General features: G+C 34.9%; 1 protein-coding gene across 1 annotated transcript in view; it reads right to left on the bottom strand.

The window, feature by feature from the left end:
- PIK3C2G (phosphatidylinositol-4-phosphate 3-kinase catalytic subunit type 2 gamma) overlaps window positions 1-3,659 on the bottom strand; it is a 333,932-nt gene extending 330,273 nt beyond the window's left edge. Inside the window, exon 1 of the mRNA XM_043561485.1 lies at window positions 2,893-3,659. Coding sequence (XP_043417420.1) covers window positions 2,893-3,570 — 678 coding nt within the window. The 5' untranslated portion in view covers window positions 3,571-3,659. The remainder of the gene's footprint in view (window positions 1-2,892) is intronic.
- Window positions 3,660-20,255: the final 16,596 nt, after the last annotated feature.

The following is a 20,255-nucleotide window of genomic DNA, read 5'->3' as shown; positions in this document are numbered from 1 at the left end:
GTATTTACTCTGTCTGGGACTTGTTCAGCTTCTTAGATCTATAATTTGACATTTTATACCAAATTTGAGAAATGGTCAGACCATTATTTCTTTAAGTTGGTTTTCCTATTTTTCCTCTCCTCTCCACTAGCATTCCAAAATTGTCCATATTATCAGCTTCCTTGTCACATAAGTTTGAGTCCTTGCTCATTTTTATATAATCGTTTTATTTTCTCTTCTTTAGTTTGGATAATTTTTCTTATTTTTCTTTCAAGTTTACTATCTTCCTCTCTGTTATCTTCTATATGTTTTTAAGTACACCTAGTGATTTTTCCATTTCAGATACTGTGTTTGCAGTACTAGAAAATGCATAGTCTTTATTTTTTTGTAGTTTCTAGCTTCCTCTTGAGATTCTTCATTGGTCTACTCATTATGTCCATCTTTTACTTTATCTACTTCAACAGTGATAGCCACCTTAAAGTCTCTGTTAATTTCAACATCTGAACTATGTCAGGATCTCTTTGAATTGACTGGGTTATTTTCTTGATTGTGGGTCAAAATTCTCTGCTTCTTTGCATATCTGTGCATCTATTATTATATGTTTAGCATTATAGATGACACACTATAAATTGTGTTGTCTTTTTTACAAAGTATACAGTTTTTCCCTGGAAGGCAGTTAAGATCTTTTTGGTCTCTCTAGCCTTTATTTTATTTTTTGTTAGGCCATATCTATTTTGGCAGGTGCAGCATTCACTCTAGAGTATATGTTTAACACTCTTAAGTGATAGCTTTGGGTATGGGGTGCCTGGGTGGCTCAGTTGGTTGAGCGTCCGACTTTGGCTCAGGTCATGATCTCACGTTTCATGAGTTCGAGCCCAGTGTCAGGCTGTATGCTGACAGCTCAGAGCCTAGAGCCTGCTTTGGATTCTGTGTCTCCCTCTCTCTCTGCCCCTCCTCTGCTCATGCTCTGTCTCTCACTCTTAAAAATAAAGAAATAAATAAACATAAAACAAAACAAACAAAAAGAGATAGCTTTGTGTAATCTCAATTGAATGCCTGAACTACTACTCAGCTCAGTGCCTTCTCTTGCTAGATTAGAATTAGAACTTATACTACATAACTTGTACTTGTGTGTGCTAAACACAATCACTTGTCCAAAAACCTACAGTAAATCTCATACAGGTTTCTGACTCCCGCCCATTGCATACCTCCGCTGGCACTCTGCCTGGAACTGCAGGCTGTGCCTGCTCAAACTTAGCGATATTGCTGCTCAGACTGGGCTTTACTAGCCTGCTCTGCAAGCAAGAAAGTGCCCCCATGAGGAAGTGAGGCTGATGCAACACTGCGGCGTTTATCAAAATGATAAACTTTGATAAAGTTGACCTCAAGGACGGTGTCCTATACAGCCTTTTGTTCAGTATCTGAAATCAGGAGAAGTTATATTCTAAGTTATATTTTGCCTTGATCATAAATAGATGTCCCTAAAATTCATTGACTTAAAATTTTTTTAATGTTTATTTATTTTTAAGAGAGAGAGGCAGAGTTTGAGCAGGGCAGGGGCAGAAAGAGAGGGAGACAGAATCTGAAACAGGTTCCAGGATCTGAGCGGTCAGCACAGAGCTCGACGCAGGTCTCGAACTCATGAGCCATGAGATCATGACCTGAGCCAAAGTTGGCTGCTTAACATACTGAGCCACTCAGGCACCCCAAATTCACTGACCTTTATTTCAGATCAGTTGAGTGGCTACCTCCTCTCAAGTGCCTCAGAATTAGGTATTTCCTCTCCTGTGAACTCATTCTATCTGTTATTTTACTCTGTTGCCATTATTTGTTGGCAAGTTAATTTGAGCAATATGCTATTTCTGAATTCAAGTGTCATGTCATTTCTTTGCATTCATTATGCCTAGTATATCATGTATATTTTAAGAATATGATGGTTGTTGAATAAATGAGGAGTCCTTTTGCTTCACCCTGTAAGTTATAGCTGCAATAATGTTTCTTTTTTTTTTTTACTGTTTACTTCCAGTTTCGCTTGTGTCTAGACTTAGTGTAAGCAGAGAAATATTCAAATATTATACAAGAAACTCTGTGGTAACTAAATTGATTGGAGAACTACTGATGAAACCATTAGGATGAAGTGCACAATTATTGCTTAATTTCCTACTCTTGGAATGATCCCAATAGATGTTGCCTGCCAACAGCATAATTTAGGAGTCTCTGGGTAAAAGGACATTTTTCCTACCATAATGATATAAAGTTTTAATTTATGACAGTGTGACTCAAAAATATCAATCAAATGAGATGTATGTGTTTTTTATGTATGCATAATAATACAGTAAGAATCAAAATTACTTTCATCAAAATTTCTAATTATATTTTTTATCAAATAAAATGTAAGGACTGTAACACTTTATTTAGTTTTGATGAAATTGGAACTTTATTTTATTTTATTTTATTTTTTTTTTTTTAATTTTTTTTTTTAATGTTTATTTATTTTTGAGACAGAGAGAGACAGAGCATGAATGGGGAGGGGCAGAGAGAGGGGGAGACACAGAATCAGAAGCAGGCTCCAGGCTCTGAGCCATCAGCCCAGAGCCTGACGCGGGGCTCGAACTCACGAACCGTGAGATCGTGACCTGAGCTGAAGTCGGACGCTCAACCGACTGAGCCACCCAGGCGCCCCTGAAATTGGAACTTTAAAATGAAGTACCGTTTTAATTTTTTCTCCAGAAAAAGTCATTAATTTAGGAACACAGAATTTGTGAATAATAAATTATTTTTTTTACAAATAATATCAATACGTTTTCCTATTAAGTTGAATGACCCTCATTACCAAATTAATCCAGTACATTATTGAATAATTCTTTCAGATTCTTTTTTTTTTTTAGGCCAACATATGTGATACATACATACCTCTGTATTCTCTGGCTGTGTACTTTCCCAGGTCCTGGGTGGAAAAGAACCTTCAGAAAGCATCAGAGAATGTTTCACAATGTTCATATTTCTACTTCTTTTATTCTCTTCTTTTGGCATGAAGTTAGTTGAGAAGGATGGATATGTAGAAGGGATGCTACTTTCAAATCCTATGTGGTAGTTATGACTTTCATTTTCTGATTCTCTCTGTGAATTAATTTTATCCAGACTAGTGGATGATGGAGCTGAAATATTTATTCTGTAATCATCACCACCATGATATTTTCCTATGGGGTTTCCACAAGAGCTTTGTTTGTTCATATTTTCAGGATTTGGTAGCACAGAGCGCCTAAAACCAATTACTGGTGTTTTCCCAACTTGGTGACAGGAGAGTTCTGAGGTCTGAGAAGTTAATTCATTCAAGGGTATTTGGTGTGTTTCATGTAATGAATGCCTTGTTGAGTCCCAGTTTGGTGCATGGGGTACACAAACAGTGTTTTCTTCAATTTCACTCTGATAGAATGGAATTTTAATCCTGATCTCATCTACTAGCTGATCAAAACCCAGACTGACGTGGCTAGGGAAAAAGGACTGATTTACAGAGTGAAATTCTTGGTGCTCATGCTGCTCTTCATGTGATTCACTGGTATTTAGATCTGTTTTCCAACAATATGCCATTTTTAATTTTATGTAACTGAGAGGATTGATTCTGCTCCAGATATTGACTTGGTGATATTATGAAAGATGATAGGAATTTTCCTAGAAAAAGCATAAAAGAAAAAAAATTCTTCGATTAATGAGAAATAAAAGAACCTGCAAGAAAGGAATATGATGAATAAATATAAACAATTGTTTTGAAGCTTCTCCTTAGTAAATGAAATGATTCATGAATAATCTAAAACTCCATTAGGTTTCACAACATTAAAGTCTGTTGGGGGACTATTGACTTTAGATTTGTGAAACTCCTATAAGCAAAAAATAAGTCCACATGAATTATGACAGGAATTATGACAGGAATTTCATGAATCAATCAAAAGTCAAGGGGAATCCCTTTGAATTCCTTTACCTACTGAAGATCCAGTCATCATAGAATCATTATCTCCCTCTGTATTCAATCATCTACAAGCATGCTAGCATGTTAAAGTCTCTTATTAGCTAAACAGTCTCTTTGATGAGCAATTGCTCCATTCCTAGACATAGTTTTAACTTTTTTCTTCTTTCCATAACCAATTATCTTGTGGGTTGGCTAGACTCTTTCTTCCCCTTCCCAAAACTCTTTAAACAATTGCAAACTTCTTTCAACTTCTCCAAAGTGACTTTTCATTAAATTCACCAAAAACTTCATGTCAGTAAATTCAGTTGACATTGGTCACTTTCTATTTTAATTTATCTCTCTACAATATTTGATTCCATTCACCATGCTTCTCATTTAAAAGTTTCTTGCTTTCTTACTTGGACTCTCTCTGATACTACACTCTCTGAATCCTTCTGTGTTTATTCTTTCTCAAAGACTCCTTTGCCTGTTACTCACTTTGCACCTGACCCTTGTCAGAGCTTCTTTACTTCTCAGTTATTCTCTCCTTCTAAGTCATTTCATACTTCCTGTGGTTTAAAGTGCCATTTCTATGTCAATGGCTCCAGCCTTGACTATTTTTATTACTACCTTCTCAATATTTTCACTTGGAAATTTTTCTTAACCTCCAAAAGAAAGTCTAAAACTTGGATCATAGTCATCCAAAAACCTGCTCCTATTCCAGTGTTCTCTGTGATGGAAAATGACTTGACCATCAACTCAGTTGCTCAGACCAGAAACCAGAGTTTCATCTTTAACTCTTCCCTCATTTTTATTCTTCAGTATAAAATAAACTGCCAGTTCCTGTAGGATATCTTGCTCTCTCTGTCTACCACCACCACAATCTTGGTCTAAAACTTTTTTCTTCTCTCCTGGAATGTGGTGTTATATCTGAAACTACTTCTACATTTTCTGTATCCATTCCTTGTGTCCTATAATCCACTTTTTAATATTTTAATGATATGTTTAAAAGACTCACCAAGTATCTCCTCTGGATATAGCTTTCCAGTGGTTTTAGTGCTGCCTTAGGATAACCTCTATAGATGTTGCTTATGTAAGATATCTCTTTCCCATTAATTAGATCATTAGACCATGTTAACCTTTCCCACTTATAGCTCAGTACCTAGAACTTTGGTTTACTCAGTAAACCAAAAGTTTGGTTTACTGCTTGTTTGTATTTGTTGAACAGATGATTTAATAAGTTACAAAATTATAATTGAGTTATAAGAAAATGAAATTAAAAAATATTTGTGTCACTCATATGAATTGATTAATTCCTTTCACTTTTATGAGTTTATTAATTCCCTTAATAATTATTTATATGTGTTAAGAATAAAAAAAGTTAAAGGATAATTATGATAGTGATTCACCATCAAATATGATTCTTTATCAGTGTTTTGCAATGGCAACTGAATTTTTTTCCTTTAGTGCTAAGATTTACTTAAAACTCATAATCCCCTAAGAAATAAGTGAATTAGATTTATTGTACTACTTTGCTCAAGAAATTGAACTGATAGATTTGGCAAAAAATATTTCAGTTCAGTCCAGTCAAGAATTGAACTGACAGGTTTGGGAAAGACTTTTAAGAGATACACACTTTTAAGAAGTGTATAGAATGAAGTGTTAACCAAAAAAAAAAATCTATAAATTGTTATTCTAAGCTATCCTAATTCATAGGTCACATTATCTAGCCACAGTCTCTTGCCATTTTTTAATCTTCACATTAGTGAAGGAATTGCCATTTTTTAATCTTCACATTAGTAGTGAATACTACGGTTCATTAAAACAAATGAGACTCCTTCATCTGTCTCTGTCACGGAACTCAGGATTGTCATTGGTATGAATTTAACTCTGACAACCAGAGTCAATATCCTGTTACAGTCTTCCTTAGACCAGCCTGCTCTATCTTAGCTTAAATATGATAAATGTGGCTATATTAAAGTGACTTTAATAATGTGACAAATAAAACCCAAACCCAGCAAAAGGAAGGGAATAAGAAAGACTAGAACAGAAGTAAGTGATACACAAACTAAGAAAGCAATAAGACAGATTAATGAAACGAGTTCTTTGAAAAGATCAGCAAAAAACAAAATCACTAATGAAAAAAGAAAAATAACAACAAACATTTCAGAAATACAGTTGTAACAGAATGTTATGAAAATATACATGCCAACAAATTAGACAACTAAGAAGAAATGGATAAACTCCTAGAAACATATAATCAAAAGTAAAGAAGGAAGAAATAGAAAATTTAACAGACCAATTACCAAAAATGAAATGAGAAACAAAAAAACTCTCCAAAAAGAAAAGTCCAGGACCAGACGGCTTCACAGCGAATTCTACCAAACATTTAAAGAAGAGTTAACAACTATTTTTCTCAAACTATTGCGAGAAGCATAAGAGGAAAGACTTCCAAACTCATTCTGTGAGGCCAGTATCACCCTTATACCAAAACCAGATAAATACACCAAAGAGAGAGAGAGAGAGAGAGGACTATAGGCCAATATCTCTTATGAATATAGATGCAAATATCCTTAACAAAATATTAGCAAACCACATTCAACAATATATTTAAAAAATCACACCACAATCAAGTGGGATACAAGGGTAGTTCAATATTCACAAAACAATCAGGGTGGCTGGGCGGCTCAGTCAGTTAGGTGTCTGATTCTTGATTTTGGCTCAGGTCATGATCTTCTAGTTTGTGGGTTCAAACCCCGCATTGGGCTCTGTTCTGACAGCACAGGAGCCTGGTTGGGATTTTGTTTCCCTCTCTCTCTCTGCCCCTCCCCTGCTTGCCCTCTATCTCTCAAAATAAATAAATATAACTTAAAAAATATGAAAAAAATATTCACAAAACAATCAACATGATATGTCACATCAATAAGAGAAAGAAAAACCATATAATCATTTCAACAGATTCAGTAAGAGCATTTGACAAAGTACAAAATCTATTCATGTTAAAAAAAAACCCTCTGCAAAGTAGGTCTAGAGGGTACATACCTCAACATCATAAAGGCCTTATATGAAAACCCACAGCAGCATTATACTCAATGGGGAAAACCTGAGAACTTTTCCCCTAAGGTCAGGAACAAAATAAGGATGTCCACTCTCAACATTTTTATTCAACATAGTACTGGAGACCCTAAGCACAGCAATTAGACTACATAAAGAATAAAAGATCCAAATTGGTAAGGAAGAGGTAGAACTCTATTTGCACATTACATGATACTATATATAGAAAACCCTAATGACTCCACCAAAAAACTATAACTGATAAATGAATTCAGTAAAGTAACAGGATACAAAATCAACAGAAATTGGTTGCATTCATATATACTTATAACAGAGAAGCAGAAAGTGAAATTAAGAGAACAGACCTACTTGGGGCTCTGAGTGGTTCAGTCAGTTAAGTGTCCAACTTCGGCTCAAGTCATGATATAACAGTTTGTGGGTTTGAGCCCTGCATCGGGCTCTGTGCTGACAGCTCAGAGCCTGGAGCCTGCTTTGGATTCTGTGTCTCCCTCTTCTCTCTGCCTCTCCCCTGCTCACTCTCTGTGTCTCTCCATATCATATAAAAAATATTTTTTTTTTATAAGAAAACAATCCCACTTACAATTGCATCAAAACCAAAAAATATATCTAGGAATAAATTTAACTAAAGAGGTGATAGACTGTACTCTGAAAACTATAAAACACTGATAAAAGAAATTCAAGATGACACAAAGTAATGGAAAGACGTGCCATACTCATGGATTGGGAGAATATTGTTAATATGTCTGTACTCCTCGAAGCAATCTATACATTTAATGCAATTCCTATCAAAATACCAACCACAATTTTTTTACAGAACTAGAAAAAGCAATCCTAAAATTTGTATAGAACCACAAAAGACCTTGAATATCCAAAGCGATCTTGAAAAAGAAAAACAAAGCTGGAGGTATCACAATCCGAGACTTCAAGTTATATTACCAAGCAGTAGTAATTAAAACAGTATGGTAATGAAATAAAAATAAACATATACATCAATGGAATAGAATAGAAAACCCAGAAATAAACCCACAATTATATGGTCAATTAATCTTTGACAAAAAAAAAAGAATATTCAATGGGAATAAGGCAGTCTCTTCAACAAATGGTGTTGGGAAACCTTGACAGCTACATGAAATGTAATAAAACCAAACTGCTTTCTTTTACCATATACAAAAATAAACTCAAAATGATTAAATACCTAAATGTGAAACCTGAAGTCATAAAAATCCTTGAGGAGAGCATAGGCAGTAATCTTTTTAACATCAGCTGTAACATTTTTCTAAGTATGTCTCCTGAGGAAGGGAAACAAAAGCAAAAATAAACTATTGGGATTACATGAAAATGCAAAGCTTCTGCACAGTGAGGGGAACAATTAACAAAACTAAAAGGGAACCTCCTGAATGGGAGAAAATATTTGGAAATGACATCCAATAAAGATTTAGTATCGAAAATATATAAAGAACTGATAAAACTCAACAGACAAAAAAATAATCCAATTAAAAAGACATGAACAGACATTTCTCCAAAGAAAGATGGATAAACACACACATGGAAAGATGCTCAACATCCCTCATCATAAGGAATATATAAATCAAACTACAATGAAATAACACCTCACATCTGTCAGAATGGCTGAAATCAAAACCACAAGAAACAACTATTGGCAAAGATGTGGAGAAAAAAAAAAACGCTCTTGCAGTGTTGGTGGGAATGCAGAGTGGTGTAACTACCATGGATAACAGTATGGGAATTCCTCAAAAAGCTAAAGATAGAACTATGCTATGATCTAGTAAATACTGAATATTTACCACCCAAATACAAAAACACAATGGGGGTGGGATAGAGGGGAAAGTGGGTGATGGGCATTGAGGAGGGCACCTGTTGTGGTGAGCACTGGGTGTTGTATGGAAACCAATTTGATAATAAATTATATTTAATATAAAAAATAAAAAAAATTCAAAAACACTAATTCAAAAGGATATATGCACCCTTATGTTTATTGTGGAATTATTTACAACAAGCCAAACTATGGAAGCAGCCCAAGTGTCCACTGATAGAGAAATGGAGTGGTATACACACACACACACACACACGCACGCACACATGCACACACACAGAGAGACACACACAGTGGAATATTTTTCAGCCATAAAAAGCATGAAATATTGCCATTTGTAAAACATGGGTAGTGCTAGAAAACATAATGGTAAGCAAAATAAGTCACTCATACAAAGACAAATATCACATCATTTCACTCATATGTGGAATTTAAGAAACAGAACAACCAAAGGAAAAGAGAGAGAGGGACAAGCCAAGAAACAGATGTTAACTATGGAGAACAAACTGATGGTTACCAGAAGGGAGGTAGGTGGGGAATTTGGGGAAATAGAGCATGGATATTAAAGAGTATACTTATCATGGTGAAAAAAAATCAATGATAAAAAAGAATTTAATTTAAAAGTGAAAAAAATGCAGCGCCTGGGTGGGTGGCTTAGTTGGTCAAGCATCCAACTCTTAATTTCAGCTCAGGTCATGATCTCGTGGTTTCATGGGTTCAGGCTCTGTGCAGGTAGCATGTGGCATGGAGCTTGCTTGGGATTCTCTCTCTCTTTCTTTCTCTCTGCCCTTCCCCACTCATGCTATCTCTGTCTCTCTCAAAATAAATAAATAAAACTTAAAATATTTTAAAAACAAAAAAATGTGATTTTTGCTTTATACATTAAAAAATAAAGTGACTTGTAATTTTTAGTGGCTTCAAAGAACTGATAGAGTTTTTTAAATTATTTTTTAATTTTGTAGAGCCATTAAAAGAAGTCTTTAAAGGTCTCAGTGGTCTGATCATGAAATTAAAGTTTCCTTTAGACTGTACCATTTGTTGTTAATAATAATAGTGATACCTAACATTTTTTGAGACCAACTCTGTGCTACTGCTCTATATACATGTACATGTTTACGTGTATTTTTTTTTTAATTTTTTTTCAACATTTTTTATTTATTTTTGGGACAGAGAGAGACAGAGCATGAACGGGGGAGGGGCAGAGAGAGAGGGAGACACAGAATCGGAAACAGGCTCCAGGCTCCAAGCCATCAGCCCAGAGCCTGACGCGGGGCTCGAACTCACAGACCTGGAGATCATGACCTGGCTGAAGTCGGACGCTTAACCAACTGCGCCACCCAGGCGCCCCTGTTGTTTACGTGTATTAACACATTTATTTCTCATTTCAACCTGGGATATTATTATTACTACTTAATAAATGAGAAAACTGAGGCACATAAAGGTCTCCAAGTTGTGTTTACAGATTTGTTATAAGCAAGGATTAAAGAGAGGCATATGGGGCTTCTGCACAGCTCAGCCAGCTAAGCGTCCAGCTCTTGGTTTTGACTCATGTCATGATCTCACGGCCCTGAATCAGGCTCTGTGTTGACAGTGTGGAGCCTGCTTAAGATTCTTTCTCCGTCTCTCTCTGCCCCTCCCCTGCTCTTTCTCTTTCAAAATAAGTAAACAAAAACAACATCTAGAACATGGCTGAATTTAGACACTGCAACACAGTATTAATTCAGCTCAAACTCTCTCTAATGAAAAGAGTTGAGAACTTTAAAATTTTTGTTAATAACAATATTTTTTCAAGCATTTCTCACAGCACTAAAACTTGAAATGGGTTAGATGCCTCTCTGAAAAATCTCGTCATCATGAGACAAAGAAGAATGAGAAATACCTGTATTGAAAATATAATAAAAAAACTTCCAGATTCACTTTTTCAATATTAAATTTGGTGATTTTAAGGAATTTCTAATAATTTTAAATCCCATCTTTACCAACACAATCAAAAGCTAAATTATTTCTTAGTTTATAAACAAATAGAAACATTATTTGGTACCAGCTGGCAGTGTGTACACTCTGCATTATGAAGTAATGAATAAAATAATTGAAACTCATATACCTTGACTTTGAGGCAGAGCTGTACATACAGATTAGAAATAATTACACCATAATTGAGAGAACATGGCTGTCGGTTCCTGATTCAAATAAACTCTTCAGAACCATAAAAAATATGTACAATAGGCAGAATAGTGCCTCCCCAAATATCTCCATGTCTTAATACGTGAAACCTGTGAATATGTTAGATTATATGGCAAAGAGAAACTAAGATTGCAAATGGAATTAAATTTCTTAATCAGCTGACCTTAAAATAGGGGGATTACCTGAGTGGGTTCAACATAATCACAAGGAGCTTTAAAAGGGGAAGAGGGGGCATAAAAGGTCAGAGTGATGCGATTTGAGAAGAACTCAACCTTCTTTTGCTGGTTTTGAAGACAGAAAAAGGGGCCAGAGGTAAGGAATTTGAATTTTTTCAATATTTATTTATTTATTTATTTATTTATGAAATTTATTGTCAAATTGGTTTCCATACAACACCCAGTGCTCATCTCAAAAGATGCCCTCTTCAATACCCATAATGTTTATTTATTTTTAGAGAGAGGGAGAGAAACAGAGAGAGAGAGAGAGTGTGTGCAAGTAGGAGTGCAGAGAGGGAGAAGGAGCATCCCAAGCAGGCTCTGGGCTGTCAGTGCAGAGCCTAATGGGGGACTTGATCCCATCGACCGTGAGATCATGATCTGAGCCAAAACCAAGAGTCAGATGCTTAACCAACGGAGCCACCTCGGTGCCCTCAAAGAGCCTGTAGAAAGAAGCTAGAAAGCAAAAGGAAACAGATTTTTCCCTAAAAAAGCCTCCAGAAAGGAACACAGCCCTTCTGACACATAGACTTCCACACAATGAGACTATTGTATTTCTGACCTACAGAACTGTATGACAAATTTGCCTTGCTTTAAGTCACTAAGTTTGTAATAATTTGTTACAGTAACAATATAAAATCAATACAATGTGCAAGTTGGAAGCTGCTTCCTAATTGATTGGAAAATCAGAAACCGGAAGTAGAGCAGACAGCACAAAAATAGTCCTCTAGTCTTCGTTGGCACATTCAGCTGAATTTAAACAGGATATTTAAAAGATGTCAATCATGAAAACTTAGTTTACTGCAATTGCATATAACGTTCCATTCAGTTAAAATTTTCAGAAATCAGTTTTCATTGAGGGTTAGTTACTCATTTGGCCTCAAGGAAAAAGTGCCAACAGAACTTAGGCACCTATCAGAGAAAAGGCTGCCCCTGTCAGCTGTTTCCATTTACTAAATCTACAAAGGTACAGATATCATCCAAATAAGCCCAGTCTTGGGGTTACAAAACCGCAACAATGGGAACAAAAATATTTATTTTACCTAAGAACAAAGAAAATGTCCGAAAGTGTCTGCTCTTGATTCAAAAACTTCTCTACACTACTGAATGAATATGTCTATACAGGAGACATGAAAACGGTAGGGGAATTAAATTACGAGGTTGAAGAAAATGATCTTTATTTCAGAGAGCAAGTTGTAGCCATTGAAAATGTACCAGTTTTTAAGGTGTATATAAATGTCATGGAAGATCAAGATTGTGGCAACATAAGACATGTTAAAGTCTAATCAAGCCAAACCATCTGTATTTTCAGTAAGGTGGAGGGAAACTCTGCAGAGCTACGGAGCTAACCTGGTTCCTGAAAAAAAAAACTCTTGGCTGTAAGGATGATCTGAAATTACCATCTTTCTTTATCATGCAGACACAGAGATGCTCATATTTTAGCTAGACATAAACTGGAACTTCCTAAGCTCACTTTGCTGTATAAATACAAATAAGACCACAATGAATTTTTTATATATATATACATATATATACGTATATATATGTATACGTATATATATGTATATATATGTGTATATATATACACATATATATGTATATATATGTGTATATATATGTGTGTATATATATATATATATACATATATATATATATAAGTTACATTATGTCTAGTTTGGAATTGGGTGATGACAAGGTAAACGTCTTATTATTATCATGAGCTATGATAGTATTTTCACCTAAGTGGAGACAAGAGGTGCTTGGGGAAAACATTACTTTCCAAAAGTCTCTATTAGGTGCCTTTTTACATGAATAATTGACATTTTCTTATACATGTATAATCCTATAGAAGCCTCACTTCTCATTAGACTGCCTAAAGCTTCTTGTATACGAAAAATTTGAAGCTGTTATTTATTTATTCTTGTTTGGGGGAGATACTGACTTGAATAAATGAACTCATTTATTCATACATCTACAGATGACCCTTGAACAATGCAAAGGTTAGGGATGCTGACTCCTCCTACTATTGATTAGAAGCCTTACCAATAACATAAATGGTAGATTAACATATATTTTGTATGTTACATGTATTATAACTGTATTCTTAAAAAAGCAAGCTAGAGATAGGCAAATGTTACCAAGAAAATAATAAGGAAGAGAAAATATATTTTCAGTGCTGTACTGTACTTATTACACAAAAAGTTTAAGTCCTTTGTTTAAAAAATGAATCATCTGTCAGAACCTACATCAATATTGTCTTGTGTAATACAACACACTATAGATGTTATACATGTTATTAACAATAGACATCAAAAATAAAAGATAACGTGAAAAATTCATATTTTTCTTCTCCCGGATAGGACACTTTCAACTACATTAAAAACCTTCCCAAGCAGATATCTTTTCTCCTCAGTGATTTTATTAATGCCATCTGGGAGCTGCTCCTTCTTGATCAGCAGAAGCTGCTTCTCCCGTTATCTTGACATTTTTTTAAAGACAAACTTATTTCTAAAATTATCAAACCATCCTTTGCTGGCATTTAATTCTCCAGCTTTAGGTCCTCCACCTTTTTTTGCCTTAAGTTGTCATATGATGACTTTGCTTTGTCTTGAGTCATATTAGACATAGCAATATATATTGCCTATGTAAGGTATATAAGTATGCCTGCCTTTTAGCAATCCTGCTGCCACATAAAAGCTGCACTTTGAATATGAGATAAAAAAATATTTCACAAAAAGTGTCAAGTTTTTGTGTCTGCTGGTGTAGCTTCAGTCATGGATTCACAAAGTTTCTTTCTTTCATTATTTTTTTTCTTTTCCAGTAGTCGATATATTGGATTCATTCATTTCAAAATGGTGGGCACCTGTAGCTGTAGACCTCCATCTATAATACATATCAAGCAATTCAAATTTTTCTTGTAATGTCATGACTGTTCTCTGCATCTTGGGAGAAATTCCGGCATCACTGGTGACACTTTGTATGGGCCCCATGGTGTTATTCAAGGCTTATGATATTATACTAACCACGATGAAAAATATGTGAGAATCTCAAAAGATCACTTTTTACTGCAATATGCAGTTTACTGGAGAGACCAATTATTCACGTAGAAATGATTAGCATCACATGGTATTTTAAGTGGATATTTGCAACACTTGAGCTCACCACTATAGCAAGAGGAAGTGGCTATGAAATTATTATAGTAATACTGTGTGTAGTATAGTTAATTTTATGATTTAATATTGTATCTTTACATTTGTTTACATTTCTCTCAACTGAATAGAGCCATGTGTGTGTGGTTTGTAAGTGTGTGTGTGTAAATTTTGATAAATTTTGACTTTTTATAATGGATTTGTGAATATATTATGGTAGTAAATAATAAAAAATACCTATATCTACATATATTTTATGCATTCATAAGATGCCTAATTTTTTCTTATTTTTTCATCATTGCTAGGCTATGCAGCTCAACTGTGATTTTTTCCAAATTGTCACAAATCTCCAAAATTTTTTCCAATGTATTTATTTTTTAAAAAATCTGTGTATAAGTAGACCCATGTAGTTCAAACCTGTGTTTTTCAAAGATCAACCTATTTACTCTTTGAAGATTTAATTGTTCAGTACCTGTTTTTTAAGTATATTTTGTCTTAGGCACTGTACAAAACACTTAGAATACAAAAATGAGCTCTTACCCTCAAGTAGGTATATTGTGTCTAAATTTATAATACAAGTTTATAATACTATACCATGTGAGAATTACTTTAATAGACACAGGCCTCATTTTATTTGGGGGAATTTTATGTAGAATACTGTTAAGCTTATTTTGCCTTAGAAAAAACAGAAGTAAAATTCATGAATAATATATTTAAGACTTATATATTGTGTATGTTTTTGTTTATATTGTCCAGTACATCAGAGATAATTTCTTGCAAGTCATTGAGACCTGGTTTCAAGCATGTTTTGATTCCTAAGTATTGTTAAAATTTTAGTCTGAAACATGATAAAGCAGTTGAAGCAGTAATTCATTCAATTCCTCTGAGTGTATCTTAAGAGTAAATAAGAGAATGAAAAGTATGTAATGCTGGATACACAAATGAGTAATTCTAGCATCCCCAGTGCCCTTGAGATAGAATCAGAACTGAAGGCATCAGAATGAACTCATGAAGTTTTGTTTTTTGTTTTTGTTTTTGTTTTTTTAATCTTTCTCTCTCTTTTTCTGTCTCTATGTATCTACAGCTTTCTTCCTTGGAAAGGCCTAGAAAAAAATGTCCATCTCAATATCAGTGAGCATCCCTAACATCCAGATTGTGATACTGAAATACTACCCACTGAAAGACAGTAGGGCTACTTGGAGGACCAGCTGATTTCTGATTTAGAGAATATATAAGATGAGTGTAAGAGATCCTATTATTGTAGTTAGTAAGGAAGATATCAGAGAATACAAGGGTGTACCAATAGGAAGTGAAAGCCAACTTGAAAAGGCTCCCATTGGCCAATAAGTGCAATAACTGAAATGGACGAAAACATACAAAACGTGTTTAAATGCATACATTCATAATGACACACATACACACACAACTAATTAATTGCCTTTGTACAACATAGGGTTAATAGAATACACCGTTAAACCATTTGTTTTGTCTTTTTTTATATGAAATAAGACTGAATAAGTAATAGATGAGAAAAATTTCTACTTGTAGAAGTATTGCAATTAATAAATAAAGAATGAATGATAAAATTGTGTTATCAATGGTTTACAGTAAGTCATGAATTATTAAATCTGGGCGTCAAGCATCAGTGGATGCTAACATCACAAAAGAAAGCAGCCAGGCATTTTGTACCCTGATATAGAATCCAAAACTACCATAAAGATGTTTTGGAAATAACTTAACATTAATCTATCTGGTCAAACTTTTGTATCCAATCACTAGTGCTCAAGAAACACAGAAGACAGAGGAACAAATTAAACTAAACACAGGATAGAAATTGATATAGGAAAAACAAACTAGTTTCTTCAACAAATAAATTACAAGAAAAAAAGGAATGCAGATGAAATACATTAACAACAACAACAACAACAAACTGTAAAAATATACCCACCCACCTCTTCCAAAGAAAAAAAGGCAAAACAACACTATATATACTTTATGTATATACTTTATACATATATACTATATAAAGTATACACTATATACTTTATGTATATACATTTGGATGATGAGACTATATAGAAGAATATAATGTGATAGCAGAAGAGTGTTTATTTGTGGGGAGAGGAAAGATATTGTGATGGGGAGGTGCATGGAAGGCTTTATGGGTGGCAGGAAAGTTTTGTCTCTTGACATGGAGGGTGGTTAGAGGATTATTCAACTTATAATAGCACATTGAGTTGTATGTTTGCTTTATATCATTGCTGATACCATACATTTTAAAAAAGAAATAGGTAGCTTGAATTTTTAGATATGTGGAACTTGTGGAACACCTGGGTGGCTCAGTGGGTTAGGCATCTGACTTCAGCTCAGGTCATGATCTCATGGTTCGTGAGTTTGAGTCCCCATTTGGGCTCTGTGCTGACAGCTCAGAGCCTGGAACCTGTTTTGGATTCTGTGTCTCCATCTCTCTGTCCCTCCCTGGCTCGCAATCTGTCTCTCTCTCAAAAATAAATAAATATTAAAAAAATTAAAACAACATCAAAAAAAAGGTATGTAGAACTTGAGGATTTATATAAAACCTAACCTAAGATTTTGAGTGAATATCTGTGCATATAGTTCTTTAATTCAGGAGGTAATTTTTGCATTTGAAACCACGAGCCTTGCTTAAGGAGGATTTAATTATTTAAGAAGAGATGTAATCAATCTGAAAATGGTACCCTGATGTGGGAGACAACCCGTATTTAATTAACGGACCCCAAAAGTAGAAGTACAAAGTAGTCTGAGAAGTAGGGAGAAAACCATAAGCCACTATCACCTCACTGTGTGCACTTCTGGTACTACAAAGAGGGAAAGAAGTGAAAGGCAAGTGGCTCCCTGCTAAGAACCGCATTGGGTAGTGGCACATGTTTCTTCTCACATCCCTTTGCCTGAATAAATAACTGCAAGGAAGGCTGGGAAATGTGGTTCCTTATTCTGTTGCCGTGAGACCAGAAAAAACAAAACAAAAACAAAACATGACTGTTTTATTATTAAGAGAAAGAAATCATCTTATTTAGAACATTCATGATGAAATGGTTTTCAAGTTCTCTGGGAGGCCTGGAGTTAGAATGTGAAATGCAGACACTCAACCAGGTGCACTAGGAGCAAAAGTCCCTAATAGATGTGGAGGAACAAAGTCAGTGGATGTCAGTAAGTAGGAGGGACATAGGCAGTAGAACAAGATGTCACAGGGTTCTGAAGAGTAGAGTTGAACTATGAACTGTTGTTTAAGTATAAAGCATTAGAAATGAATGACCTGTAAGGCAGTGGCAGTCTGGTGAATGTTAACCTTGCCTCCTGTTCCTTGGTATGTGGGGTGTGAGAGAATGAACAATTTCCAGAGGAGGGCTTCAAAGGAGCAGGTCGTTGGGGAGAACCAGGTTTCCCTTTAGGAAAAGGAAGTGAAGGAAGGCTAAAGAATTCAACAACCCATCTTGTATAGATTAAATCTCATCTGGAAAATAGTGCCTCTCCCTATATTTTACGACTTGGAATTTCCATCATTCTTCTTATATTGAGGGGGCATGGAATACAAAACACTAGTTAATTCTGATCTAGCTCTTAAAATTAGCTGTTTAATTTAAATACCTTAGTACTGTTTAAATAACAATATATTAGTATGTTTATAGTAAACAATTTCAGGCACATCAAAGTTATATTTTTATACTATGAGACTATTCTGGGGTGCCTGGGTGGCTCAGTCGTTTAAATGTCTGACTCTTGGTTTTGGCCATGAGGTCATGATCTCACAGTTGGTGCATTGGATCCCTGCATCAGGCTCTGCACTGTCAGTGTGAAGCCTGCTTGGGATTCTGTCTCTCTCCCCTTTGCTTCTCCCCCACTCGCACTATCTCTGTCTTTCTCAAAATAAATAAACTTAAAAAAATAAAAGAATATGAGACTATTCTTTAAAAGGATTTATATTTGTGAAACATTATATATTTTCATTATAAAGTACCCACAATAGATTGTTCTCTGTTATTTCAAACTGTCTATAGAATAAAACCAGGAACAGTTACATAACTAGGCTAAATTTCATAGTATCCTGATCCACAATCATTTGGATTACTTTATTTTATCTGACACAGGAACTTAACCCTTAAATATATTCTTGGAAAACAATAATAGTCCTTGGGAAAATTCTAGAGGCTAAACATAGTTCTATGAAGCTAAAGTAAATTGCTTTTCTACCCTATCCTCCAATATATAAATTTTTATGTTTGACTTTTTAAAAATCTGTGTCTAGATATTTTTAAATTTTTAAAAATGTTTATTTATTTATTTTTGAGAGAGAGAGAGAGAGAGCGAACAGGGGAGGGCCAGAGAGAGAGAGGGAGACAGGATCCCAAGCAGGCTCCGTGCCATCAGCACAGAGCCCAGTGTGGGGCTCAAACACACCAACCATGAGATGACGACCTGAGCCGAAACCAAGAGTTGGATGCTTAACCAACTGAGCTACCCAGGTGTCCCTGTGTTTAGGCATTTTTAAAATAAATTTAAATATATTGGGGCACCTGGGTGTCTTAGTTGTTAAATGCCCAACTCTTGATTTTTGCTCAGGTCAAGATCTCTTGGTCATGGGATCGAGTCCCCCACTTTGGACTCCCCCCTAAGCATGGAGCCTGCTTGGGATTATCTCCCTCCCTCTCTGCCCCTCCCTTACTCTCTCTTTGCATGCTCTCTCTCTCAAAATAAGTAACTAAAACATCAAAAAAAACCACTATAAAATATTTATTTACTTATTTATTTATTGTCATATTTATTTCCATCTAGTTTAAGCTTCATTGCTACATGCTAATATAGCTTAGCCAAATTTTCCAAACTTGCAAAAGTTTATCCTTTCTGTAAATATTTGTTATAAGGAAATCAAAAACAGTTTCTTCTTTGGGGGAACTCTAATGTGGATCTGAAACTAAAGTGGTAAATAGTTTTATCTCACAAATGAAATCTCATTACATGGTAGTAGCTTTCCAGGACATGGTTTGAGAAGAATTGTGTGGGCGAGCAAAGCTCAGGGAGTGATAATGCCCTGTTACCAAGGTCTGTCCTTATGCAGAAGAGGAGAGTGGAGACACGCATGCCATATGGTATCCATTCCTGTTCTAGTAGCTAGAAACATGTCCATGTTTTTCACCAAATACAGTCAGACTTCTAGGTGAATTAAATGTTCAAAATATTATGGGTTTGAAGAAATGTCTACTTAGTGATATTTTACCATTAGTGCAAGATATAAGTTCTCAAGAAATATAACTTCAACTGAATTTTTGAGAGAGTTTTCGCTATGATAAATTTGATTTGAATATGATTTAGAGAGAGAGCCTAGAAATTTTTAAAAAGACAAGTGTAGGTAAAACCATTACAATGTAATCATAGTGGTAATTGTAATGCTTCTAAGGACATGCTTATTGTATCAACTCCTACACCACAAGGCATTTCTTTAAAATATGTGTGTTCCATTTAAAACATACATCTGAAAGGCATACATAATATTATTTACTGCATAGGAGCTACAACAATAAGAATGCATTTAAAAATCAACATAGTATAACAGTTAAGTGAATTAGTATTGTTAAAAAGAAAACAGGCCCAAAATGATGTCACTTTGACCTAGTTTCCAAACCAGGGCTTCATACCTAATATAATTGCAATTTCAGTCTCTCCCAGAAATGTGGTCTTAACTGGTCAGCCAGGAATTTTTCCATCAACACCAATGCTTAAAACCCTCTCCATTCCTTCCCACCCTAAAAGGAAGACTAGGTAATCTGCATAAGAACCCTAGCCTTTCCCCCAGGGGAAGCAGCTTTGCTTGAAACAATTATTTTATTTTGCTAATA

This window comes from Prionailurus bengalensis, chromosome B4 (genome assembly GCF_016509475.1).
Source record: "Prionailurus bengalensis isolate Pbe53 chromosome B4, Fcat_Pben_1.1_paternal_pri, whole genome shotgun sequence".
NCBI classification, from domain to species: Eukaryota; Metazoa; Chordata; class Mammalia; order Carnivora; family Felidae; genus Prionailurus; species Prionailurus bengalensis.
Note: the sequence above shows the minus strand (reverse complement) of the source record. Positions and strands in the feature narration are given on the sequence as shown.